Source organism: Spermophilus citellus, assembly GCF_964194105.1.
Source record: "Spermophilus citellus genome assembly, chromosome: 8".
Taxonomy (NCBI): Eukaryota; Metazoa; Chordata; class Mammalia; order Rodentia; family Sciuridae; genus Spermophilus; species Spermophilus citellus.
The window spans coordinates 127,738,782-127,766,143 of record NC_138189.1 but is presented as its reverse complement, the minus strand read 5'-3'; the positions used below and the strand labels follow the sequence as shown (position 1 = coordinate 127,766,143).

The following is a 27,362-nucleotide window of genomic DNA, read 5'->3' as shown; positions in this document are numbered from 1 at the left end:
GCCCGGGTGGCTTTTTAATGCTCCCTATTATGTGTTGTGTACAAGTATTTCCTAGCCCTCTGGTGTTTCGTGTTAGAAAATCTTATAACAGCCCATTCAACCCTTCTCCACAGCAGCACCAACAAGGGAGTCAATTGTAGTCAAGACTTTTCAGATGCGGACACCTGTTCTCTAGAAGTTTTACATAAGCCATAGAGTAACCATCACTAACTGTGCCAATACAGACCCAGTACAGACTGGCAGCCTTGAAGAGTTGCTTTTTGAAAACTTAGTGCCCTTCCCTTCTTGGTGGTAATGCATACTGTTAGAGAAGCTCTTATGGGAACTTTTACCTTCTACAAACTCTGAATGTAAAAATTAAGAAATATAAGGTCAGTATTTAACTTTGATTATGTTTGAATTAATCACTGCTGTTTAGATATATGCTCCAAGGCTATTGAAGGATGTTTCTTCTTAGATTAAATTACCGCATAATACCATTTATTTCAGTTCCATCTTTTCCTTTTATTTCTTAGTCTTTAGTATGTTTGCTCCTGGTCATAACCCCTCTTTTTAATTTCATGTTTATAGATTTATATTCTCACTTCTTATTTAATAGTCAATTATAAACATTTTCCTTCCCATGTCACTAAATGACTATACCATAGCTATCTTGCTTCTAATTTGCCATAATAATAAACATTCTGAAGGTTTTCGTTATTACCAAGTGTCCTTTATACACACACACACACACACACACACACACACATATACACACACATATACATATGCATACATATATGTAAAATCATGTATATATATATGGTTTTGTGGAGATTTTTATTCCCATTCATAGATGAAAAATTCGAACGCAAAGATATGCAGTACTAGCTAAAGACATTAGAGCTATTAAAGGGCAGAGTTTGGCTGCTGAATCCATTGATTTAACAAATTAAATTAAATCTATTGTAGCTGTCTTCTTAGCTCCACTGCGTGTCCATGGTCATCTAATTGGTTTCCTTGCTTCTGTTCTTAATCGTCTATTCTAGTCCATCCTGAATTCCTTAGACTACCACTAGAGTGATTTTTCTATGCTGAACAAATAGAATCATGTTCCTTTCACGTCAGATCAAAATCCTTCAGTGACCTCCCATCAACTGTCCTACTGGGTTAAATCTGAACTGTTTAGCAGGGTCATAGGGCTGCTTCATCTCAGTCCTACTTACCTGACTGATATTAGTTCCTCTCATTATGTTCTGACTTCAGGATGTAACATGCTGAATTAATTCCTAAATGTGTAATGGTGTCTATGCCTTTGCACATGGCTGTTCTCTTCCTGGAATACTCTACCAGTTTCCCCGCCCTAATCAAGCAAGTAAGCTTTTACCATCCTTCAGATTTTAATTATAGCATTTTAATTCTACTCTGACATGCCTTTCCAGATACCTACTTACTTAATTCTTCCTCTGGACCTCCATTACTCCTTACTCCCTCATGGTAGTATTTTTTGTAATCATGTGCAATCTTGTCCTTTTCTAGACTGCAGGCTTCTTGGGGATAAACTCACTGCTCAAATTTTCAGCTCTACATTAAAGCATAGTGAGTGAAACAGAAGGTGCTCACCTGATAATTGTTGAATGAATCAACATATCAGCTAATGAATAAATGATCCTCCTTTATTCCTGAAAAATCAAGTTTCTTAAGTTCAGTATGAGTTCAGAATAAATTAGGCTTAGTGAGAAAGACTGAAGTACTCTTTCTCAAGTGATGCATACAATATAGTTTGTGATCTTTAAAGTATTCCTAATTCCCAAACTGGAGATGTGACTCATACTATCTGAATAAAAAGCTTTAGTTTGGGGGCATGTGCTTTGTGATTCTGATTTTGATTAAACTAGAGGTCTCTCTGCTACTTCTTGGCTGAGTACTGAATAGTCAATGCTGATAGATGAATCACTATTTAACAAGAGTTCTGTGATAGAGGTATTATAAGGTGCTTGCCGTGGGATCACAGAGTAATGGTAGTAGGTCTAGTTTAGTTAATGGTGGTAGAATACTCGGTAAGGCATTTCACAGAATGCAGGTGGTAAGTACTCTGGAAGGTGGCATTGTCACATTCTGAATACTATAGAAATACTATAGAAATCTAGCTAGAGCTGTGTTGTCACATATAGTACTCAATGTGTTTGTTGAGAGCTCGAAACACATAGCTAAATTTTGATGTTATGGAAATATAAGATACATAATGGATTTCAAAGACTTAGTTCCCAGTTCTGAAATGTGAAGTAGCTTACTAACAATTTCTTGAATTGATTACATTTTCCAATGATAATAATTTAAATATATTGGATAAAATATATTGTTTAAAAGCAGGTGTAATTAATTTATCATTTTAATGTAGCTAGCTACTAGAAGTTTAAATTACAGTTATGGCTCCCATTATATTGCTGTTTTGCATTGCTGACCTAAACCACATTTTGAGGTCTGCTGAGTCTCAGTGTAACTTTCTTTTGTCTGTTGGTTTTAGTTTAGCATTCTAGTGTCTACTTTCCTCACCTACTATGCCTCATCAATATTAATCAGTTAACATAGGGACTCCATCTCTACTCTTGATCTTGTATTCACATCTGTTAGATTTTTTAAAATATTTATTTTTGTTGTACACAATGCCTTTATTTTTATTTATTTATTTTTATGTGGTGCTGAGAATTGAACCCTGGGCCTTGCACGTGCCAGGCAAGCACTCTACCACTAAGCCACAACCCCAGCCCCCCACATCTGTTAGATTTTGACATCTATATTTTTAAACTGGTTTTTAAATTTTGGAAATTACTTGTTTGGCTAATAGTGTACTCTGTGAGGAGTAGTTTTTGAGTTTAAGCAGCTTTTCTGCTAGGCATGGTGGAAGCCATGGCTCAGGAGGCTGAGGCAGAAGGATCACGAGTTCAAAGCTAGCCTCAGCAACTTAGCCAGGACCTAAGCGACTCAGTGAGACCCTGTCCCTAAATAAAATATAAAAAGGACTAGGGATGCAGCTCAGTGGTTAAGCAATCCTGGGTCTAATCCCTGGTACAAAAAAAGAAGGAAACAGCCTTTTCCCCACATTGTAGGTGTTTTTTCTCCCCCTCCCTTTTCTTCCTTTTTTCCTTTTTTGTTTGTGTGTGTGGTGCTGAAGTGGACCCCAGGACCTCTGACGTAGTAGGCAAGCACTCTACCACTAAGCCATATCTCTAGGCCTCCACATTCTTACTTTAATAGCTCTTTGTTTTTAAGGAGTAACAATTTCAAAAGCATAAGGTATGGAACCTTTATGAGTACTTTATATATCATCACATAATGAGACCAAATATTATGTTTTCTAGTGCTAGGAGCCACAAGCAAATATACGATGTATGGCACCTTTGGTTGTAAAGTGACGCCAGCTAGCCACTGAGATGATTATGTTAAGATTTACATTCATATGGAAATTGGACTCCCGCTGTTCACCCTGGCCTGCTACCGGACTCATGTTACGGGACTCATGGAGAGTTCCCATTGGTTGGGGAAGGATAATAGGAGGAAATTCCGGGGGAAGTCCGGGGGACCCCCGGTTCCGGGAGACGGGAGGTTCCGGTAGAGGCCCGCGTGGGAGGACCGGGTTTGGCTTGCCGGCGCCTACAGAGTCTTGGCGGCTTTTTCAAAATAAAGTTTTGTTCCTGCTTGAGTGGCTCGTGATTCTGTGCCCAGCCAAGACTGCGGCATTCTAGCCCGTCTCCTGAACATATTTTTCTTTGTTTTGTTGTATACATCACATACTCTCTTCTTTTTAGGATCGAATATGATGCTTATCGCACTGATTTGGAAGAACTGAATCTTGGACCACGCGATGCAAACACCCTCCCAAAAATTGAGCAGTCACAACATCTGTTCCAAGCACACAAGGAAAAATATGATAAAATGCGCAATGATGTTTCCATTAAACTGAAATTTCTAGAAGAAAATAAGGTAAATTTATTCTTTACTTTCAACTTCTTTCTGTGGAGTTTAAAATAAAGTTACCCTGAAGAGATATATAGATTTTTGTTTGTATTAATTCTGTATTGTAACAATTACAAGAAGGAATTCCGTATAAATCAGTGTTTGAGGGTTTTTTTGGTTTTTTTTTTTTTATTGGTTGTTCACAACATTACAAAGCTCTTGACATCATATTTCATACATTAGATTGAAGTGGGTTATGAACCCCCAATTTTACCCCAAATGCAGATTGCAGAATCACGTCGGTTACACATCCACAATTTTACATAATGCCCTATTAGTAATTGTATTCTGCTACCTTTCCTATCCCCTACTATCCCCCCTCCCCTCCCCTCCCATCTTCTCTCTCTACCCCATCTACTGTAATTCATTTCTCTCCTTGTTTATTTTCCCATTCCCCTCACAACCTCTTATATGTAATTTTCTATAGCAATGAGGGTCTCCCTTCATTTCCATGCAATTTCCCTTTTCTCTCCCTTTCTCTCCCATCTCATGTCTCTGTTTAATGTTACTCTTTTCTTCCTACTCTTCCTCCCTGCTCTGTTCATAGTTGCTCTCATTATATCAAAGAAGACATTTGGTATTTGTTTTTTAGGGATTGGCTAGCTTCACTAAGCATAATCTGCTCTAGTGCCATCCATTTCCCTGCAAATTCTATGATTTTGTCATTTTTTATTGCTGCATAGTACTCCATTGTGTATAGATGCCACATTTTTTTTTTTATCCATTCATCTATTGAAGGGCATCTGGGGGGTTTTTTGTTTTGGGGGTACTGGCCATTGAGCTTAGGGGCACTCAGCCTCATCCCCAGCCTTATTTTGTATTTTATTTAGAGACAGGGTCTCACTGAGTTGCTTAGCGCCTTGTTGTTGCTGAGGCTGGCTTTGAACTCGAAGTCCTATCTCAGCCTCCCAAACCACTAGGAATACAGGCATGTGCCATCTGCCCTGTTTTGAGTTTTAAGAACACAAAATATTAATTTTCTGTCAGAAGAGTCATCAACTATATTGTCCAGTCTTTCATATATAACAATTGGCAAAAAATACTTGATGTTCAACCCTTAATTTTAAGATTGATGTTAGTAGCATGTGATTTAAATAAATAATGACAGATGCTCCTCTGAATAATTTGAAACTTTTTCATTAATGTTAGGTATGGATTTCAAGGAGAAATTACAGCATCCTCCCCAGTAACTGATGAATGAGGAATAGCTAAAAGGTTCAGTGTAGGGCTGTAGTTAGCATAAACTAGAAGGAATAAAACAGGAAATGAATTTGCCACATTGTGTTCATATAACATGAACACATCAAAAGACAACAGGTAAAGCCTGGCTCATCTCATTAGTGTAGTCTGCCTTTCTTTTAACTCTGGGTGCTCTGCTGTCAGACAGTGACATCCCCAGCATGGGTCATTGCAATAACAACAGAATGGAAAGAATATGAAGTTGAGGCAGAATGACAGGATTGGAAAATCAAAATAGGAAGCTGGTTCAGCTTGCAGGGAGTAAGGACAAAGGATAGGGATTTTTTTTTTTTTTTTTTGACCCAGTGTTTAATTTGAGATGGTGACAAAATATTCAAGTGGAAACAGTTGGTAGGAAGTTAACAATGTGTGTTTGGGAGTTTGGATAAGCAGGGTCAGAGTCTCAGAGATAAAGGTTTGGGAGTCATTGCTTTGAAAATAATGTCATTATCACATTTTCTTTTTGACTATAAAATAGAAAATTGCTTCTGTAATCCAATTGTTCTGCTGTATAAAAGCACTATAACTTGCATAGCTTATAGGGAGACAGAAGGCTGAGACCAAGGCATAGCAGATCTAGCGTGTAGTGAGGGCTGCCTTCCGGCTCATGGATGGCTTGTTCCTGCTGTGCCCTTACATGTTGGAAGGAGGAAGCAATCTCTCTCAGGCCTCTACTCTCACCCATGAGGAGGCTATCCTGTGGGACCTGATCACCTCCCAAAGGCCCCGCCTGCTAATGCCATCGCCTTGAAGGTGAAGATTTCAACATGGGAATTTAGAAGGGGTACACAGCACTCAGATGATAGCAGGAAATATCCAGAGATATCCTTTGTTTAGGCTTTCCACAGCTGTCATCAAGTTGTCATTTCAGTTTGAACTCAGTAATCAGCTATGTCTAAAATAAAATCGGTAGAGAAACTTTGGTCTTTTATATTTTTTATCTAACTCTTCAAAACTATAAAGAGATATTGTCAATCTGTTGTTTTAAGCAATAACTATAATTTGGATGAAGACTTAGAGAACTTTGTAGAAGACTAAGAGAACTTTTGTTTTGGCTATTGTTATTGAGCAATTTTTACCCTTTTATTTTTAATAGTTTAAAGAAAGAGCAAGCCTTTAGGCTTAGGAACTGTCTATTGCCCCTATTTGCTTTCTTTGGAAGCTTGGAATACCTCAAATCTGGTTTGGTTTGGTTTGGTTTCTTTTGTTAAACTATAGCTGAATGTGTACCTTAATGTCACTTCTGCATAGATGTCAGATAATCTACTTAGTACTTGAATTTTAACAATATTTTCTTCCTGTTTCTTATGTATTATATATTGATTTTTTTAAAAAACAAACTGGGACATCATTGAGAGTGCTGTTTTATGTTTGATGTTGTTCTAAAGACCTAGTTTTGCAGTTTTTCATAGCCTTTGTTAGGGGGAGGGGTACTCTGTTGGTTCTCCCAGCATGGTTCCTGGAGCTCTTTCCAAGGTAACTTCTGAGCTATGTTTTAGAAATTGAGGTGTTTATAGTATGTACTTAGTCTGGCTTTCCTTCCCTCTGGCAAAACAAAGAGGGATAAAATAGAAGATACACAAGTGTCTGTCAATGTACATGTATTAATACTGAGTGATATACTTATCTGTATTTGTCTTTACCCTTAATAAAAACTTGAGTTCTATTTATAATCTGTATTTTCTGTCTCTTCACCCCATTATATAGTTGTTTGCTTTTACCCTCAACAATCCTTATTAATCTCCGAAATTCTCTTGTTTGTTTACTACACAACATTGAGTTGTATAGCAATAAAGAAATGGTTAATTACACTCATCTAATGTTTCTCCTTTCATCAGTTTTCTCCTTTTGGAGACTTTTAAATAATGTAACTTGAGCTATTTTGTGAGTAAAGGCACTTTGTTTACTTGTTATTGTCCTTTCAAGTCTGTTTTAGTAAGGACAAAGACTGACATTACTGGTGCTCTGTAGACTTTGTGAGAATAGGTATCATACCTTCTTTTTCAGCCCTCCTGATGCCTGGCAGTGGTGCTAAGTATATCATAGTCATTCAGCCAGGTGCACATTGATGTTCTTCCCCAGATTAGAAGTGCGCTGCAGGAACCTGAGGGACAGGGGGAAGTGAGCTGGAGTCAACTTTAGGAGGAGGTGGTGGGGGGATCCTGATTACCTCACTCCTGTCTCAGAAATGCTTCTTTTGTCTGGAGCAGTTTACTGTTTGCATAGAAAATGGAAGCAATGTGTTCATTTTTGGGGGGTGGGGGCAGTACCAGGGATTGAACTCAGGGGCACTTGCCCACTGAGCCACATCCCAGCCCTATTTTGTATTTTATTTAGAGTCAGGGTCTCACTGAGTTGCTTCTCACCTCCCTTTTGCTAAGGCTGACTTTGAACTTGCAATCCTCCTGCCTCAGCCTCCCGAGCCCCTGGGATTACAGGTGTGTGTCACCTTGCCCAGCCTGGTATTGATTTTTTTAAAAACAATTTTTATATGGTTTGAAACTACTTAGAATGTGGGAAAAAAATAATAATGTCCCCTCAAGATTACTGCCTTTTAATTGGGGATGATAAATCTCTTTTTAGGGTTATAAGTATCTTGGGAAAGTGGGGACCTGTGCCTCAAAAGAGCCAATAAAGTAGTTTGGGGTATAAATAAAAAAAGTCATGATTTTTTTTTGTATTTTTATTGATAAAATATACTCTAATGTAATCTTTCTTAATTACCTATAACCATTAAGTTGAGGCTTATTTCATTATTTGATATTTTAGTAACTTAATGGATGGCAAAAACAGACTTAGGATCTACTTTTGTCATGAACAGATAGGATCTATTCTGTATTAGTATAGTTACTTAATTAAAAACATTTTTTTCCTTAAAAATTCAAGTCATTTTGAATCTTAGGTTGATATGAAAAGAGTGGTTTACACTCACAATATCCTGTATATAATCATAGTACCATAATATTCCTGAATACTGTAATTTCTTTTCTAACATTTTATACATCATTTCCTTTTTAAAATACATATTTCTTTCTAATGTATTTTATTATAAGTTTAATTTTTCAGAGAAAACTCCAGTGAATTAAATATAGTTGTAAGACAGGAGAAAAAAAGAATAGAAAATCAAGAAGGGTAAACATACTGATGTAACGTGAATTAGCAATATACAGTTGTATAAGATTTTATTCAGATAAGTACCATAATAGGAAGTATGGTGCAAAGCCTAGTATTTTTTTTTTTAAATACACTATAAAAGTTTGGAAAAGTTTGAAGGAAGGACAGAGATATTCTTTTCTTACTAATAGTTGTCTTTGAGAAGAAAAAATATAAGCCTCTGAATTTGTTTACTTTTATCTTATTTATTTATTTTTGCAGTGATGGGGGGCTTGGGCCTCAAGCCTGCTAGGCAACCACTATACCACTAAAGCCATACCCCCAGTCCAACCTCTAAAATTTAAAAAATGGTAATTGATGCTAAAGTTTAAGAAGCATGTTAATCATTACCTAATATGAACAAGCAGATACATTCTTAAAATATTTTTCCCCATTGTCAAAAGAAAACAAGCCTAACTAACTTTTTACTTTTTGATTGCTTTCAAAATATTCATATTAATGATTTAATGTCATGTTTATATCCATAACTGGAGGCACAAACAGTGGTACTTGGTATAGATGCTTGTATAGGTCAAGTGAAATTAAGTTATAGAGGTAGTAAAAGGACTCTATTTAGTTTTAAATAAAAAAATAAATGGATTGAAATTTCTAAGTGCAATAGGTAACTATGGAGATAGTTTCTTTTGTGTCCAGCAATACCATCTGTCAACACTGTGTCAAATATAATCATCCATGTTTGGATCCTGGGAAATGTTCCCTTATTCATGCAATTTTACTTCCTGAGTATATTTATTTCATCATGTAATTTGATGTTATTATTGTTCTCTCTTTTAATCCATTCAACAAACATTTACAAAGTATCTACTTATATTTTGTGCTAGGAAGTATTCTGGATATTGATGATACCTGGTGAACAAAAGTAAACACAAATTCTACCCGGAAGAGCTAATAGCCTACAAAGAGAAACAGTCTTAGTTAAATCACATAAAAAAATTGTATAAAATTTTAGCCATGACTGGTGGTTAGTTCAGAGTAGTAGAGAAGTCTTCCATGAGGAAGTGATGTTGAACATTAACATCTTAACTAGATAAGTGAGAAGCAGAAAATATTCCAGATAGAAAGAATAGCCTGTGTGTAGCAGTCCTGTGGTAGCAGGGGTGTTGTTAGGTTCCAAAAGTGAATATGTCTGGCTCATAGGGACAAGGCTGGAGGAGTAAGTGAGGGCAGACCATGCAGGACTTAAAACCATACACACTAAGAGGTTTATTATCAGTGGAAAGCCCTTGAAAGAATTCTTAGCATATGCTAGCTCTAAAATACAGAGGACAGATTATAGTAGGACCTAAGAATGAATATAGTAGTTTAGAAAAGAGCTCAGAGCGGATTAAGGTGATAATAGTAGAAATGGAGTGAACTGAAGGTTTCAAGAGATAAATAGATAACAGGTAAAATAAAATATATGTGAAGTAGTAGGAGCAGATTGGTGTGTAATGGGCACCTTTGACATTTTCGTTCTTTATTCTGTAAATATTCATCTATTGCTTTTTATGTGCCAGCCATAGGTTAGGGAATAGAGGTATAATAGTCTTGTCTTCATAGAGCCTAAAATCAAGTAGGGAAAATAGACGTTGCATACATACAAGTAGGCATTACACACAGTACATAAAACCAAACAATTACATACATACAGGCTATGGTATATGTTGTAAAGGGAAAATCAGGGATCATGTGATGTTCCACCTATTAAAAAATAAGTTTTTTATAAAGAAAGGAAACTAAGTACAGCTGAAAACTGTTTGTTTTTTAAATAGCGTGCCTATTTGTTTTTCCAAAATGAGGCTCAGAATTAATTTCTATTTTTCAAACATTGTCAGAGTCTGTAATTTTCCTCTTTGCTTTAAAATCCAATGATCAATTCTGTGCTGGAGAAAATAGAAAAATAGCTAACTTGCTAAGACATGAGCTACCTACATCATTATTAAATGACATTCTTAAATGACAAATAACATGAGATAGTGCTCTTCATTTATATGAGAAAGTGTTTTCACATTCGGTCAGTGTTTACTGTGCTGCTGGTTTGTCTTCTACTTATTCTACCACTTTTAATCTTTTTTTCTAAACCTACACGGAAGAAGAAATTAACTGTATATAAACCAAAAAGAACAGTGAGAAGGGGGGAGAATTTCAGGTTGTGGATTGATTTTGAAATTAGACTCCTCCAAGCCATACCATCCCAAACCAGGGTACTTTGCAGTCATCTGAGGATGAGAAGGAAGGAAAGTCAGAGAGGGTGCTGGGGAGGAGCGAGCCTTGCTGACTCTCCAGAGTGTTTTCTTGTCCGTTGTGTTCAGATTTCTGTCTAGGTGCTTTTGAAGAAGTTATTTTGTATGCAAGATTTAAAAGCCTTCCAGAATGATATCTTTATAATCATGAATTGGTGGTTCTTACATTTGACTGGGCTTTTTACAATCATTAAGTACTTAAATGTTTTCTGATCCTTGGTCAGAAGTGGACATGGTAGGGTTGTAGATTCGGGTTTCTGTTGTGTGTTAGTAGGGAGGAGATTGTGTGTGCCTTTCACTTTGAAAAGAATTCACTTAACAAAAATTTACTTCCTAACCATAATTGCTGTGCTATGTTTGTTCCACAAGAGAACATGTTTTGTGATGTGGGTTTGTTTTTAAGTCATCAGCATGAGATTTGAGCAGATCACTTGTCATGCATATTTGTTGAGTTTGTTGCAGAAGTGCCATAGCATGTGGCTGTGTCGTTACTGCACTTTTTTTAGTTAAGGTTACAGTCGCTTCTACTTGCTAAAAGTAAAACCATTGATTAGTATTTCTGAGTAAAACCTCCAAAGACAATAACAGTGTTGAAAAATTTGACTTTGCAGTATTCCTTTTAACCTTTCCTGGAAATTCTCTCAGTAGTGACTCAGCACTTTCATGTTGAACCCCATATCTTCCATGAGTCATCTATACTTTATTTGATTAAACGTTTAAAATTTGATAACAAGGTTTCTTTGTTCCTCTTAAACTTGTAGTATTCTGATTTTCTATCCTTATGCCTTTAAATTTTCAAGACTTTTTTTTTTATTCATTTCATTGTGTAAGGTACTTGTTTTAGGGATATCATTATGCCTAATCCTGTCTATCATTATAAAATGCTAAGTTAAGCATGAAAAAGAAAAAATATAGAATTTAATGAAGAAAAATGTTACTGTGGTCCCAAAATACCTGCTAGGTGGTTTGACTGGAACAGGACTTTTTTTTTTTTTTTTTTTTTTTAATTTTCTACCTGTCAGTGATTTGTTGAAACCTATCCCAGTGAGTCAGAAAAATAGTCTATTCTTCCACCTCCACTTTCAGTTCCTATTTGTCTTTCCTTCTCTTGTTGCCTTTCCAATGCCCACACCCATATTTTTGATAGTGTTTCTCTTTCTCAACCAGTAGCTGCTTTGACATGACAAGCATTTCCAAAGCTATTTTGAACTAATAAAATGATACTCCACAAACTTAATAAAGGCCAAGGCAGGTATCTTTTCTGCTTATTATTCTCCAGCCTCTTGCTTCCTGGGAAAAGAATCAGCAGGGGCCAGGGAAGCACATAACTGTCAATTTTGAAATAGGTGTAAAGAACGGAGTTGAGCTTTACCTGTTGGTGGGGGGGGACTTGTTACCAAAGAACCATTTGTTTTACATTTTCTTCACATGCTTACCAACATGTTTATCAACCTGTTGCCCCAATATTTTGCTATACTTAATAAAAACCCCTATTTCATAGAATTATTGGGAGAGTCAGTGATTACTTTGAAGAACTTAACAGTTGTGAATATATTGAAACTAATAACTTTAACTGGGAAATGTGTGTTTTTTTAAAATTCTCTGAATAAGAATGTATGTAATCTAAATTTGATTTGGAAAAATAATGAGCCTTTCGTATGTTTTTTATGTCAACAGAGTACTGCTTATCTCTGAAGTTTTTCAGTTGGTGACTTTGTAAAAGGTGTTTGTCTTCTAATGCTAGGTGCCATGCAGGCAGAAGGAAGCTTTCAGTGTCTTCCACTTGACACTGTATGTCAGTCCTCCTTTTAAACTTTTTACCCAGTTTCTGTTTAAAACTTGTTTTGTCTTTCTGTCTTAGGAGTCAGTGTTGGAGTTTGTTTTGCCCTTTAACAATTAAGGTATTGTATAGTATGTTTAGGTCACTCAACAGATGTTGCTATAGTGGTTTTGCTTATATCTGATCTGGATTGCTCATTGTTTGGCAGATCTTTATGAAAGTTCTTTGTGATTGAGCTCACAATGATTTAGTGTATTTCTAAATTACTGTAATTGTTTCTGATGTTAGCTTTTGAAAATTTGTCAAATTTGTTGTCATCTCATTTTTGCCTGTAATTGTTACCTCTTTTCTTGCTCCTGTTTGAAATCTCTGCTTTGCTATTGTGTTTTATCTGTACTTTTAACCACTTTAAATTTTCCCAGTTAGGATATTAATAGTTTAGTCAAGTTTTTTCCCTACTCTGTATACATGGAAGAGTATATGAAAGCCTAGTATTGTATTATTCTTCATAAATATACAAAGAATTCACTTTCCTTTCATCTACCCCATCCTTTTGTTAGATCCTTGTTCCAAGGATGTTAAGTTGCAACGTTAAGGCTAGACAAAATTAGGAATGAGGTTAAAGTGAGTCTGTCTCTACATTACTACCCTTCCTGTAAGTGCTCTGCTGCCCTTGTTCTTTTTTTTTTTTTTTTTTTTTAAGTTTTTAAAAATGCTTACTGCCCTATGAATAGCAGCAAGTCATGAGTAGATGAAAGAGCGTGAACCCATCTTGGGATGAGACACTTCCAAATTCCCTAAATCCTGTCTACCTCCTTAGCAGTCTAACCTTGGACAGGTTATTCAGCTGAGTCTGGTTCGTCCCTCCTTCTGTATCTGCTGCCCTCTTTCTCTCTCCCTCCTTCCCTCCCTCCCTTTTTCTCTCTCACTCTGCCCTCTCTCCCTCTACTATGGAGATAATATACTATATACCAAGTAGATATAAGAATAATGGTTTTTATGAATATATTACTATAGGTGATAGTAGGTGACTAATTCCCTACAGGTAATTTTTCTAGTTTTAATATTTTACCCTCAAAATTAAATGAAAAAAAAAATCAAAAAGTTTAAAACTGGATCACTTGACCCTTTCTCTTCTTGTCTCCTCCTGGTTCTAAATGCTTGTGTCTCTTGATGGCCAGCATCCTCTTGGATCTACAGTTTAGCTCATCACATTTCAAGTCTTAGCACAATCTTCTTCGTGGTTTTAGCTTCTTGCAGAAGATTGGCCTTGTCTGCCCACCATAGCCGCTCTGCTTCCCATCGTAGAGCCTCTTCCCTGGGGTATAAAGGGAATCCTTGCCTTTCTCATACTGGGTCACTTTGTGAGGCTTGTGCTTGCCATACTTTTTACAAAGTCCTTCAGGTTTTAGGTACATTGACCATATTTATAGTAGCGGTATCTACACGATGAAAACCAAGCCAAGAGAGTGTGTCTAGTCTTCCCTTTCTTACAAGGTCCTTCCCTGGGTTCTGAGCAATGGAGACTCCTGTTTAAACTATTGCAGTCCAGTCCTGACTTCAAGAATAATGTTTGGGTTTTGTTTTTGTTATTGTTTTTGTTTTTTTTAAAGAGAGAGTGATAGAGGGAGAGAGAGAGAGACAGAGAATTTTTCAATATTTATTTTTTAGTTATCGGCGGACACAACATCTTTGTTTGTATGTGGTGCTGAGGATCGAACCCGGGCCGCACGCATGCCAGACGAGCGTGCTACCACTTGAGCCACATCCCCAGCCCCTTGTTTTTGTTTTTGAGGGGGAGGGTACCAGGGGTAGAACTCAGGGGCTCTTGGCCACTGAACCACATCCCCAGCCTTTTTTTGTATTTTATTTGGAGACAGGGTCTCACTGAGTTGCTGAGACTGGCTTTGAACTCGTGATCTTCCTGCCTCAGCCTCCCAAGCTGCTGTATTACAGGTGTGCACTACTGCATCCAGCAAGAATAATATTTTATCTGTGATACAGAAAGTGCTTCTCAAAAGTTAGTGTTGCTCCACCCTATTAAAGCATAGTTTACTAAAAATATGTGGCTCTTTTCCTGATTATGTGTACTCCTTAGTTCTCATAGTGTGAAAACTTAAATATTTCCTGGAGCATTCTTGGCTTTTGTCCTTTTTCCTTAAAGTAGGATCTGACCTTTCTCACCTCACTTTCTTCATCTCTCTCCCTACACCAATTCTACTGAGAATTCAGAATCTTTCCTAGATTGACCTTTTTAGATTTCAGATTTCCTCAGATTTGAAATATATGCATATGCATAAACCCGATATTTGGAGGATGACACCCATATCTAAACACAGAATTCATTTGTTTCACATAACCTTATACACACAGTCTGGAGGTAATTTCATAAGTAGTCTTAGTGTGCCTGCATTTGACTGTCACCCATCACATGAGGACAGATGTAGAAATTTTCATTTCAAATTTGACACTTTTTGAGTGTGTTAGCACTCAAAAAGCTTTGGATTTTGGAGCATTTTGGGTTTGGGATTTTCAGATTAGGGATGCTCGACCTGTACCAAGATTGCAAAAATTAATTGCTTTAAAAAGAGTCTTGCAACTGCTTTTCTAATATTACTTAATTATTCTTTTTTAAGTGGCAATGATTTCTACTTACTTAATAACCAAAACATCCTGAGAATTATCTGTAACATATCTGGCAGAACTGCATTGAGGACATTGTATGAATGTACATCATAGTACAAATTAGTAAATCAAAACTAGGCAGAAGGGCTGGGGTTGTGACTCAGTGGTAGAGCACTTGCCTAACATGTGTGAGGCACGGGGTTCAATCCCCAGTACTGCATAAAATAATAAATAAAATAAAGGTACTTTGTCCATGTGCAACTAAATTTTTTTTAAAAAATAGAAAATCAAAGTATTCTAATTTGTAACTCATGAAGTTTGAAAGGTATTTTCATACTGAAAATTGGCTTATTAACTTACTTTAGTTTCCCTTTATTTTTTATTTAGTAATATTTGGACTGGACAAGAGTCAACATTCTTAAGTTTGTATCTGATTTTGAAAACATTACCATCAAAACCAAATATGAGTATTCACAAAATCAGTACTAATAGAAAAATGAATTGATTTATCTGTTTTAGTGTTAGAGTGAAAACTATTAGCATATTAAAAGGAAAACAGTTTCTGATATTAAAATGGGAATGAAATTTTATACTTTGCAGTTAGAGTTTTTTCCTTGTGTTTTTACATTTTAAATGCAAGCTGTGAATCACTAGTTGTTCTGTCTAAATACCAAGGACTGCTCTAGAGTGTGTGTGTATTTCAAAAGGCTCTACTCACCAACCTTCTCACAATTACTGGGAGGATGTTTTGGTGAATATGAGTATCGTATCATTTTGTTGTGAAAACTAGAACTCAGACCTAAAAAGCACCCTGTCTTTGATGTCCCATGGATTAAGTTTCCTTGGGGGGGGGGGGCTAGGTAACACACCCAGTGTGAGGCTTCATTACCAAGCTCCAAGTCTTCCTTAGCTACCAGAGGAGCTGGCCCAGCCCTCTGTGTTCAGCCCCCACAGACCTCAGTGGGTGAGGAAAGAAACTGACTTGTGTAGACATTTGCAGAGTTAAATTTTCTGATGCCTTTTCCTCTTTCTTTCTTTCTTTCTTTCTCTGTAATTGTCTACATGTCTAATATGTGACGTGATTATATGCTCTGCTTTGGTTCTGTAATTATAAAGCACTGGGAATTGAAATTTGAAACAAAAATCTTTTGTGACTCTAGTAAAGTAACTGATCAGAGTCTATTTATGAAAATTGAACTTTCACACTAAAAATAAGGAAGTCCTTTAGTTACTATGTGAAGACAATTAGCATGTGAAATGTGAAAACAGTGAACAATTCTTGGATGAGCCAGGAATCATCCAAAATAGCAAAACAAAAATTGGCCAAATAATACTGTTAGAACAGGTGGAAAATGACTTTGTGACCTAAATAGGTTACTAGTGTGAAAGCCTTCACAGAGGGGGAAATGTTGCATCTTCTAAATTTCATATAAATGAAACCAAACAGTTCACACTCTGTCTTTTCCTCCTTTCACTGAACAGTGTTCTTATCACTCATCTGTGTTGCATGTATGGGTGTCTTCGTTGCTGAGTAGTGTTCCATTATATGGGAAAACCCCGATTTGTTCATCTCTTCACTCTTGGTTGATATTTGAGTTGTTTCCAGTTTTAAGCTGTCACAAGTAAAGCTACTATGACCATTGATGTCCAGTCTGTGTGGATAGGCTTCATTCCCTCACTTCAGACCCCAAGAAGTGGAATGGTTGCATTAGATCATAGGTATATGCTTAGCTTTGTAAGAAACTGACAAACTTTCAAGATGGGTGTACATTTTATGTTCTGTGTCCTTGCCAATAGGTTATGGTCAGTCTTCTTAATTTTAGTCATTCTGTGGTTGTGCAGTAGCATCTCATGGTGGGTTTAATTTGGATTTTTGTAATAACTAAAGATTTTGAGCATGTTTTCATGTGCTTGCTTGCCATCTGAATATTTCCTTGGTGAACTACCTGTTCAAATCTTTTGCTCATTTTTTATTGGGTTGTCAATTCTAAGAATTCTTTCTTTTTTAAAGTACTGGGGATCTAGTCCAAGGCCTTGGACATGATAAACATGCATTCTGTCACTAAGCTATATCCCCAGCCCCTAAGACTTCTTTATATCTCCTACAATCAAGTTCTTTGATACATATTTTCTCCCAGTATGTGGCTTACCTTTTCATTTTTATAATAGAATCTTCTGAAGAGAAAAAAATATTTTTATGAAGTCTAGTTTATTGTTTTTTATAATTTATGCTTTGTGTGTACTATTTAAAACTCCTTCTCAAACTCAAGACTATTAAGATTTTTCTCCTATGTTTTTTTCTGGAGGTTTGTTGCTTTAGTTCTGACATTTAGACCCGTGCTCCATTTTGGGTTGAGGTGTAAGTGTACGGGTTTGCTGCTGATGACTTAGTCCTCGGATCCCTTTTCAATCTACGCACTCTCTAATAAGCTTTTCTAGTCACATGGCTTAAAATATCATCTGTATGTTGTGACTCTCAGTTACCTCCAGCCCGCCCTGCTCATCTAGAACCCAGCTCTCTCAATCGTCCCCTTCCCCTCTGCCACACCTGCCCCCTCCATCTTCCCATTTCAATATATGGCAGCGTCATCCTTTCAGTTGCTTAGGGCCCAAGTCTTGGCATCATCTTTGGCTGTTCTCTTGCTCCCACACCCCACATCTTTGGCAACAAATCCCACTGGTTCCGCCTTCCTGTCGTGTTGGAATCACACCTCTGCCACCCTTATCCGTCACCCAGTGGCAATAACAGGCCTCTCTACTTCCACCTGTGCATATTTATTAAATTAAGTCAGATATTGTCATTCCCCTCCCCCCCCCCCAGAATCTCCCGGTGGCTTTTCCTCTCATTCAGAGAAGGATTCTAAGATCTTCCACCATTTAGTCCCACTTCTTATCTAACCACATCTCTTACCAGACCTTATTCAGCTCTGCCCAGCTGGCCTCAGTGCCTTTTCTTAAGCACACTGCCCACCCCAGTGCCTTTGTATATAATATTTTTTCTGTCTAGATTTTCTTGTTCCAGATATCCTGAAGCAACCCCTCTCTTCTCAGGTCTTCTCAGCTGCCACTCACATGAAGTCTCCTAGCCGCCTGCCTTTTTAAATGGCGAAATGCTCACTGACATATGCATCTCACATTTCCCATTGCTGCTTTACTTTTCTCTGAAACATACTGTACATTTGACCTATCTTGTTTCTCTTTCTTCCCTTAAAAGAGTATAAACTTATTGCAAGTGGAGATGTTTGTCCTTTTGTTGATTGCTTGCATGTCCAGCCCCTGGAATAGCATCTTATGTTTAACAGAACCTCAGTAATATTTATTGGATGAATGAATTTAAGTAATATTTCAGTGGGGCTGTCTGTAGTGAACACTCCAGGACCTCAGAAAAGTTATGATATAGACAGACTTTATCTTTTACAATCTTTTCCTTTTAATGATTAAAAATATGTTAAGTTCAGCCAGACACGGTGGCATACACTTGTGATCTCAGCTACTCAGGAGGCTGAGGCAGGTGGATCACAAGTTCAAGTCCAGCCTCAGCAACCTAGTGGGACCCTCTGTCAAAATAAACAGGGCTGGGGATGTGGTCCAGTGGGAGAACTCATGCCTAGCATGTGTCATGGGGTACCTGTGCACGTTTTTCTAGGGCAGAGTTTTAGGAATTAAATTGGTGTTCTGTAGCATGTTTCTTTCACTTTACTGTTAATAATTGTTTTCAAAAGTCATTATATATCGTTAATACCACTGATCAGCAATATATTTATATGAGTTTTTATTGTTTTACATTTTCCTGAGGTGAGGGTGTAAAATGGTACCCCATGTTAGTTTTAGTTTTGCATCTTCCTGTTTCCTAATGAAGCTGGATGTCTTTTTGGATGTAGTTGGTCATTCCCGTTTCCTCCTTTGTACAATGTTATGCTCTCTTTCCTTCCTTCCTTCTCTCCCTCTCCCCATCTCCCTCTTCACCACCTACCTACCTCTTTCTCCCTTCCTCTCTCCCTCTCCTTCTCTATCTCTTCCTTCCTTCCTTCTTTTCTTTCATAGAGCTGAGAGTAGAACCCAAAGCTTCACATATACTAAACAAATGCTCTACCACTGAGCTACATCCCCAACCCTAATCTGTTTTAATGGGGCTATTTTTGGTTTATGGGAGCTCTTCGCATTTTCTAGATACATATCCTTTGTCAGTTACATATTACGCAGATACCTTTACCCAGTTTATAGCTTGTCTTTTCACTCCCTTTTGATGAACAGAAACTCAGTTTTATTGTAATTTAATTTATCGATCTTTTCCTTCATGATGTAGGATTTTTTTAAATTCTCATTCAAGAAATGCTTTAGCATCTAGCCCAGGCACTGTGGCGCACACCTGTAATCCCAGCGGCTTGGGAGGCTGATGCAGGAGGATCGCAGTTCAAATCCAACCTCAGCAATTTAGTGAGGGCCTAAGCATCTTAGCAAGACCCTGTCTCAAAATAAAAAAATAAAAGGCAAGAGGTATGACTCAGTGGTTAAGTGCCTCTGGGTTCAATCCCTGGTACCAAAAAAAAGAATGCTTTAGCCTCCAAGGACATAACTGGAGTTTTTCCACCCTTGGCTGAAGCAGTTTGCTCTTGGTGCTTTCCTTTGAGCCTCCCTGGCAACCAGTCATAGTGGCAGAGCAACTGAGAGCAGCTTGGTTTTAGAAAACATTTTTGGAAATCGAGAAAGAAAAGTAGTGAATTCAGATATCATACCATGTATAAAATTTTATACATTTTTTTCATTTAGACTTTTTATATCATTAAAATTATTAAAGCTTTGAACAACCAATAAAAAAATTAAAAAAAAATTATTAGAGCTCAGTTTTATGGGCTGGGACTATAGCTCAATGGCAGAGCACTTGCCTAGCAGTTGCACAGTGGTGCATACCTGTAATCCCAGCATCTCAGGAGGCTAAGGCAGAAGGATCTCAAGTTTGAGGCCAGCCTCAACATCTTATTGAGGCGCTGACTCAAAAATAAAAAGGGCTAGGGATGTGGCTCAATGGCAGAGTAGTCCTGGGTTCAAATCCCAATACCAAAAAAAATTATAATAGTAATAATTTTATTTTACAGTTATTATAAATAAGACCTCAGGAAATGATTCATAATTTTTTTAATATATATATTTTTTAGTTGTCAATGGACTTTATTTTATTTTTTTATATGTGGTGCTGAGAATTAAAAACAGTGCCTCACACATGCTAGGCAAGCACTCTACCACTGAGCCACAACCCCAGCCCGTAATTCATAAATCTTTTTGATGGTTTGCTCATTTCTTTTTTGGGAGGATTGGGGATGGGAGGGGTACCAGAGATTGAACTCAGGGGCACCCAACCACTGAATCACATTCACAGCCCTATTTTTTGCATTTTATTTAGAGACAGGGTCTCGCCGAGTTGTTTAGCACCTCACTTTTTGCCAAAGCTGGCTTTGAACTCTCGACCCTTTTGTCTTGGCCTCCCGAGCTGCTGGGATTACAGGCATGCATCACTGCGACTGGTGGTTTGCTTATTTCTTTAAGATAGAAGTAGTTAAAACTTATCTAACTTGGTAAAACTTACTTGTGATATCACTAAAATAAAAAGCAATTGGAAATAACCAAGTCATAAGAACTTTGAATAAATTGACTTTCTGGACAATGTTTGCTCCCATTGCTTGATTCTTTACAAAGAAATGCAGTGTTTTAAAGTATCCAGCCTACACAGTTTTATGTAAACCGTAGCTTTCAGTGTGTCCATACCTGCTATATAGCATTTATTGTACAGTAATTATATATAATTTCCCTTTTAGGTATCTCACATGATTTTGAATATACTTAGTTTGAGGGTAAATTTAGTGATATTTAAATTACTGCTCTCAATAATGTTTGAAAATTATTAACAGAGCTGGGACTTAGCTCAGCGGTAGAGCACTTGCATAGAGGTATATTGAAGATTTACGGGGTATATATTTAGCATCTTAAAACTGACTTTTTTCCTTTAGGGTAATTAAAAAGTTATCAAAGGCTCAGTGACCCATATACTTGGTATGTGTGAAATGCTGTCTCTATTAAAGTGGCTTTTCTTGAGGAGAGAGACGGTGTAGGGGTGTAGTATGTCACCTTCCATCTCGTGTCCTTGGTGTTAATGCTTGGTCTTGTCCTTCTGCCGTGTCCCCAGGTTAAAGTATTGCACAATCAGCTGGTCCTTTTCCACAATGCCATCGCCGCCTACTTTGCTGGGAATCAGAAGCAGCTTGAACAGACACTGAAACAGTTCCATATCAAATTGAAAACCCCTGGAGTGGATGCCCCGTCTTGGCTTGAGGAACAGTAAAATCTCAACTGGAGAAGAAAAAAAAAAGGAATTTCTAAACCAACCTAATCTGATAAGAATTAAGCAGAGTTGGGGGACATGGTGAGGGTTAACAACCATTGTAGTGATTCTTGCACAAAGCTTTAATTTTTCCCTTTTCATACCTTAACAATTGAACTGTTAAATTTGATGGGAAGGTTGGTAGTTTTAATGTAAACATAAATTCTCTAATCCAAACACAGTAATTTTCCTTTTTGAGAAATCCTTTTGTATTGTGAGGGTTGATGGCTATTTCTGTAGTTTGAAAACATCTAATATAGATTTGCACTGACAAGATAAAAATTTGAGGTTTTTGGTCCTGGAATCGAGGACCAATTGTAACTTTTCCAGAGGGAGGTTTACATGATTTGTATCGACATCAGATATTTTATATATGAATATATTAAACATCTTTAAGAGATTCATTTTCATGTATTGTCTTAAAGAGAAGAGAAACTATTTTGCAAAGTAAATTATATGGCGTTCCTGCAGCATCCACACAGAGGTGGCAGTTCTAATGAATGATTGATTGGCTCATGGAGTTGTGGTAAACACCTTTTTAAAAATGAATCTTTACCATTATAATTTTCTTCAGCATCTTTATTTTAAAGACACAGGAATAACACTTGTTTTCTGTGGTGGGTCCTTAAGCTTATGAATTTGTATCACCCAGAGTCACTGGGCAGTTATGTTAGCAATTTCTTTTGATTTATAACGAAACCTGGTTAAAAGAGATTTTTTTTTTACAGGTGGACTTGAGAATGGAAATTCATGATGGTTTCTAGAGTAGAAATCTGTACTTAGAACACTAGTTTTTGGGTAAATTTCATTTTGATAGTCGTAAATTCCTAGAGAGCTTTCATTGACTTCCATATGTAACAATACCGATTAAGCCTTAAATCACAGATATGTGCCTTCTCAGATACAGTAATTCTTGTTCAACCAATGTACATAATCCATGAAGAAACCCCTTTCAGATAATGTTTGATGTGTCTGTTCCTTGGGAAGGAGCACGTGTATAAAGATTGAGTTTCTTTGGCCTCATTAAACCACATTTGAGGTTTACAGTGGAATCAACATTTGAGTTTGCCGTTTGGTTTCTCTTGAGTCCTTTTAAGAAATGAGCAGCAGAAGGGCTTTTTCATTTGAGTAATGAAAAGGTCACATGGAACAGTGTGGCTGTAAGAGGAGAGGATGATGATTGGGAAGGCCAGTACTGTCTCAGCTGTGCAGCACATTTGGTTTTGTGTTCTTCGTGGTTGGCCCATGTCCAACTGTATGGTTCCTCAATAATGTAATCCTCTTTAAATGTAAAGTTCTTTTGATTTTTGTCATAGACATAAAGTAATATTTTGAGAGGTGTCTCACCTGTTCATTTCTATTGTGTTGAAATGAAGTACTCAAAATTATTGTTATCCATGAACTTTGTGGACTGTAAATTTGTTATATACGTTCAATGCCTTTTAGCTGGCTTTTTAATTAATATGCCTGTTTTGAGTGCTTAATACAATGTAATGTGATTGTAAATCATCAGCTTATTTTCAATCATTCCCTCCTGTATATTTGTACTCTTGAGAGCCTTATTTTATTCTTCCAGCAGAATAACTTACTTGTGATAGTTCATTTACATTCCCCAGAACGTGCCTCTGGTGTGAATTTTGTATTCTTATTAAAAGTGTTTGCTGCAGTATCTTGTTTCTCTTGCCCTCAGAGTTTTAAATAAGAAATAACTATTTAGAAATTCTGAGAACATAGCATTTTCCCCCTGAACTTTAAAAAAGAAAAAAAAAAAACAGCAACAAGAAATAATGCTTCTGTTACTTATAATTGTTTTGCTCAGTTTTCTTTTCCTTCAATTTGAATCTCTTTTGGAAACTGAACCTGTCCAGTCTCACCACATCTCAGTAAACAATGTACTGGCAAAACAGCTAACTAGTTTCATACGGATTAATGATTTTTCAGAATAAACTGAAAATGTCAATGACTCTTGAGTAGTGGGTACGTGTGCAAAAGAAATAAGAAAAGTAACATACTAGCCAGAGGTACATTTGCTTTGTTAGGAAAGTAATTCATATTTGTTGTAGAAAGAAATAAGAAAAGTTTCATAAAATGAAAGATAACAACCACTTTCTTAAGTGAATAAGTACTGCACGGAACCACCTAACCCTCCTGAAGTTGGATGTTTTAATTACCAATTTTTTATATCATAATCTCAGGTTTGGATAACTTTTAACAGGCGTATGTTCATCTTTGCACTCTTCTAATTATTCCCTTAAGTTATACTTCTGGAAGTAAAGATGGACCCTCAAAATATATGCACACTCCTAAGACTTTGTTGTATTTTGCCTGTTTGCCTTCAAGAAAGAGTATGCCAGTTTACACCTCCCAGAGCATACCACATGTGCCTGGTTAGCTTTTATTTAAAGCCAGTATGCAAAAAATGAAAAAAAAAAATCCATAGAATCAACAGGACATCACTTTATAAATGTTTTAGGTGGAAAGGAAAAACCGTCAGTCAGATAAGACCTGAACAATCAAGATTTGGGGAGTTTTCAGATGTGAGGTGTCGGAGCAAAAGATAGATGGAAGTAGCTGACTTTTCTCATAAAAATAGAAAATATTCAAGAAAAAACAAAAACATTCAAGAAAACTAGTCCTTGAAATTGAACTGTCCATTCAAATGCTTTTAAATCTTGGGTCTAGGAAGGACCTGGATTTACAGAAACAATTTATCTGAAATAGAAACTTTATTAAGCATTTTTTTAATATCCATAGTACACTGATGACATTATACCATAGAGTGTGAAATGAAAATGTTTCTCAGAGATTGTCTAACACTTTTTTACAGATAAAGGCCTCAGAATATATAAAATTAGCCAGCCCACCATCCTCAAGTCTAATGTCAGATGAGTGCTTGCAACTAAACATGAATGCTTCTTTAAGTCCTGCTATTTCACCTGCGTAATTAAACCGAAGCATTGTGTCAAGTTCCTTCTAAAGGAAAGTACAATATATGTGTTAAATGTCTTTCCTGTTGAAAAAGGTAACCCATCCACCTCCACACGGGTTCATATTAGATACAGTATAAAGTATGTAAGACGTTTGTCCTTTCTGACCATTCAAAGAAATCATGAGCCTGAAAAGTGTTATGTAAAGGAAAATTATGTAAATTATGACGTTTCTTTTCATCCTGAAATTGTTAATTTGAAGAATAATTTACCTCAAAATGTGCCATCTCGTTTAGTTTTCAATGGAGATGACCATAGGTGTGGAAAATAAAAGCAAATTATCCAAGGTGCTAGTTCAGTACAACGTGTGTGTACTTTTTCCTAATATTTGTGAAGTACTACTTAGAATGCCTGTATTTTGTAATAGTCCTAAATACGTCTTTCCAGTAGCTCTTTCCTTTACTTGTTCAGTTGCCTGGAAAAGTTGAGACCACCTGAAATCCTGCTTTACTGTTTTAACCAAATGTAGGCATTAAGAAAACCTGATTCCCCTTTAAGATCACAATTTTTTTGGTCGGTTGAGGCTGTCCAATGGTAAGTGGGCAATATTCTGATTTAAAGTCCAGTAATATTTTGCATTAGGCCACAGGTCTTTAACTATTTTTTACAATGCAACAAAACCTATTAAGTGTGGTGTGGTGGTGCACTCCTGTAATCCCAACAACTCTGGAGGCTAAGGCAGGAGAATAAAAAGTTCAAGGCCACCCTCAGCATCTTAGCGAGGCCCTAAGCAGTTTAGCAAGACCCTGTCTCACAATGAAAGAATTAAAAAGGGCTGAGGATGTGGCTCAGTGGTTAAGTGCTCCTGGGTTAAGTCCCCAATACCAAAAAAAAAAAAAACAGGGCTGGGGCTGGGGCTCAGCGGTAACGCACTTGCCTGGCAAGTATGAGGCACTGGGTTTGATTCTCGGCCCCACGTATAAATAAATACATAAAATAAAGGTCTATCAACAACTAAGAAAATATTTTTTAAAAACTTATTAAAATAGAACTACGATAGAAACAACTTTTCTCTTTTGAGGACTTTTATTAAATTCTGTGTTCCCACTTGAACATTTCCTGTTCGGCAGGTTTCCTACCACAAATGGTTCTTTATAATAAATTGCTAAGTGGTCCGCCTAATGTACAGGAAACTGAAGTTCATCTTTGTGTAAAATAAAGTTTGATTCATAGAGTTTATGTATATTGACAACTACTTGTTATTCCTGTATTAACCCTGATAGGGAAAAAGGAGACTGTTCATTTGAGGAAGGGAAATTAGACCCAGCCTGAGAACCGTAATTCCTTCTGTGCAGTTAATTCATTAATATGCTGCCAGAGCTGGGAATTTCAGTGACATTACAAATGAAATGTGCCACAAAACCCCAAAACAGTTTGTTTTGTTTGGACCCAAGTAAAGGTTTGCCATGAAGTCAAAAGACTGAGCTTTCTGCACCTGTAATCCAATGAATTGTTTGTTGATTTTTAAAAGTTTTTAAAAGGAACAGGCTACCATTCTGTTGGCCTTGAACTTTCCTTGTCTTAGACTTTCATATTGCTTTGCTTTTGGTTCATGTGTGTGTCATTTATATAAATTACTTAGGAGAGAAGTGTACCCCTAGGCAGCATGGGGGCACAAAGGAAGAAAAATGTAAGCCATATGATTCTTCATCCTGTCTTAGAGTTTAGTGTCTGAAGTTCCACTAAGAAAAGCAAACTCGCAGGGCCCAGTGGCACAAGCCTGTAATCCCAGCGGCTGGGGAGGCTGAGACAGGAGGATGGCGAGTTCAAAGCCAGCCTCAGCTAAGCAACTCAGAGTTGCTCTAAATAAAACACAAAATAAGGCTGAGGTGGTGGCTCAGCGGTCAAGTGCCCCTGAGTTCAATTCCTGTACCTCAACTTTTTTTGGTTTTGTTTTCAAGTGGGTGGAGAGCATGGAGTAGAGAAAGGGAAAGTAACTTTTCAATCCTGTTAGTCTTCCTGAGAAAGTTTTTAGCATAAGGAATAAAGCATTCCTGATAAATTATTTATATATGCTGTTTTGCTTGTGTTCTCCCTCTACATGATTTCTGGTTCTTCCCAAGGAAGCTTTTTATGAAAAAAAGTACCTAGAGTTTTGAGCGGATAATTACAATTCTTTCCTTTGAGGAGTATATACTTACTATGGCTAGACGCTAAGCTCTGAGAAAGGCATAGTGTTGGATGCTGTTTTATTCACCCTGTATCCCCAGCTTCTTGCATAGTTCTTAAAGGAGCCAAGTACAAAGTTTAGAAATACTCAATTTTTTAGCTCAAAATCTAAACGCAGACGAGTACTCAGTTGCACCATTAGCTCATTTCAATGCGTTACAACAGAGGCAGGGCACTTATTCTAAATTAACATCAGGTGTTACCTAAGACACTAGAATGTTTACAGGAGAATGGCCAGTTTAAAAATATATTTTATAAAAGGGGGCGTGGCATAGCTCATGGTAGGGCTCAGCTTAGCATGCACAGGCTCTGGGCCTCATCCCCAGTACCAAAAATAAATAAAAGGAATAATTGGAAGAATCATTATTTTGCCACCCCCACTAAAATAACTGATTCATACTGACATCACCAGTAAGTACTAAACTCATTAGGAGAAAGATTGAAGGAAAACCATATTTCCATAATACCAAAGAATTGTTCTTCATAGTACTAATCATGGAAGAGGAAGAGATTTGTGTCTCCAGATACAATTCAATATAAATTATGCAACATCACTTTGGAGTTACACTGATGGAACTGCTTAATCTTGATCAAACTGAACCTTTTGCTTTAAATTCCAGGGTACAGAATACGGGGGACTAGGGAACAAGTTAAATTACACCATGTGAAACCAGCTGGACAAATGCAGAATCTGGCACATGTTTCAAGATAATTGGCTGGGTCTTTTCAATAAGTCTGTCACAAAAGAAAAATAATGAGAACTGCTCTTCAGCTTACATTCTGAAAAATAGCTA

The 27,362-nt window shown here is 37.0% G+C and overlaps 1 protein-coding gene and 1 pseudogene across 10 annotated transcripts in view; one reads left to right on the top strand and one right to left on the bottom strand.

Moving 5' to 3' along the window:
• Positions 1-25,722, top strand: part of ARFIP1 (ARF interacting protein 1) — a 114,073-nt gene extending 88,351 nt beyond the window's left edge. For 6 of the 9 annotated variants that reach the window (XM_081303986.1, XM_081303983.1, XM_081303987.1 and 3 more), the window contains 2 exons: positions 3,789-3,963; positions 21,218-25,717. In XM_081303986.1, the coding sequence (XP_081160112.1) occupies positions 3,789-3,963; positions 21,218-21,373 (331 nt within the window). In that variant the 3' untranslated portion in view covers positions 21,374-25,717. Of the gene's footprint in view, positions 1-3,788; positions 3,964-5,770; positions 7,023-21,217 lie in introns of those variants that run through there. The other 3 variants (XM_081303984.1, XM_081303991.1, XM_081303985.1) reach the window with 3 other exon arrangements.
• LOC308654856 (large ribosomal subunit protein eL42-like) lies at positions 13,518-13,869 on the bottom strand (annotated as a pseudogene). The gene has a single exon. The product of its transcript is annotated as a large ribosomal subunit protein eL42-like (transcript).
• Positions 25,723-27,362: the final 1,640 nt, after the last annotated feature.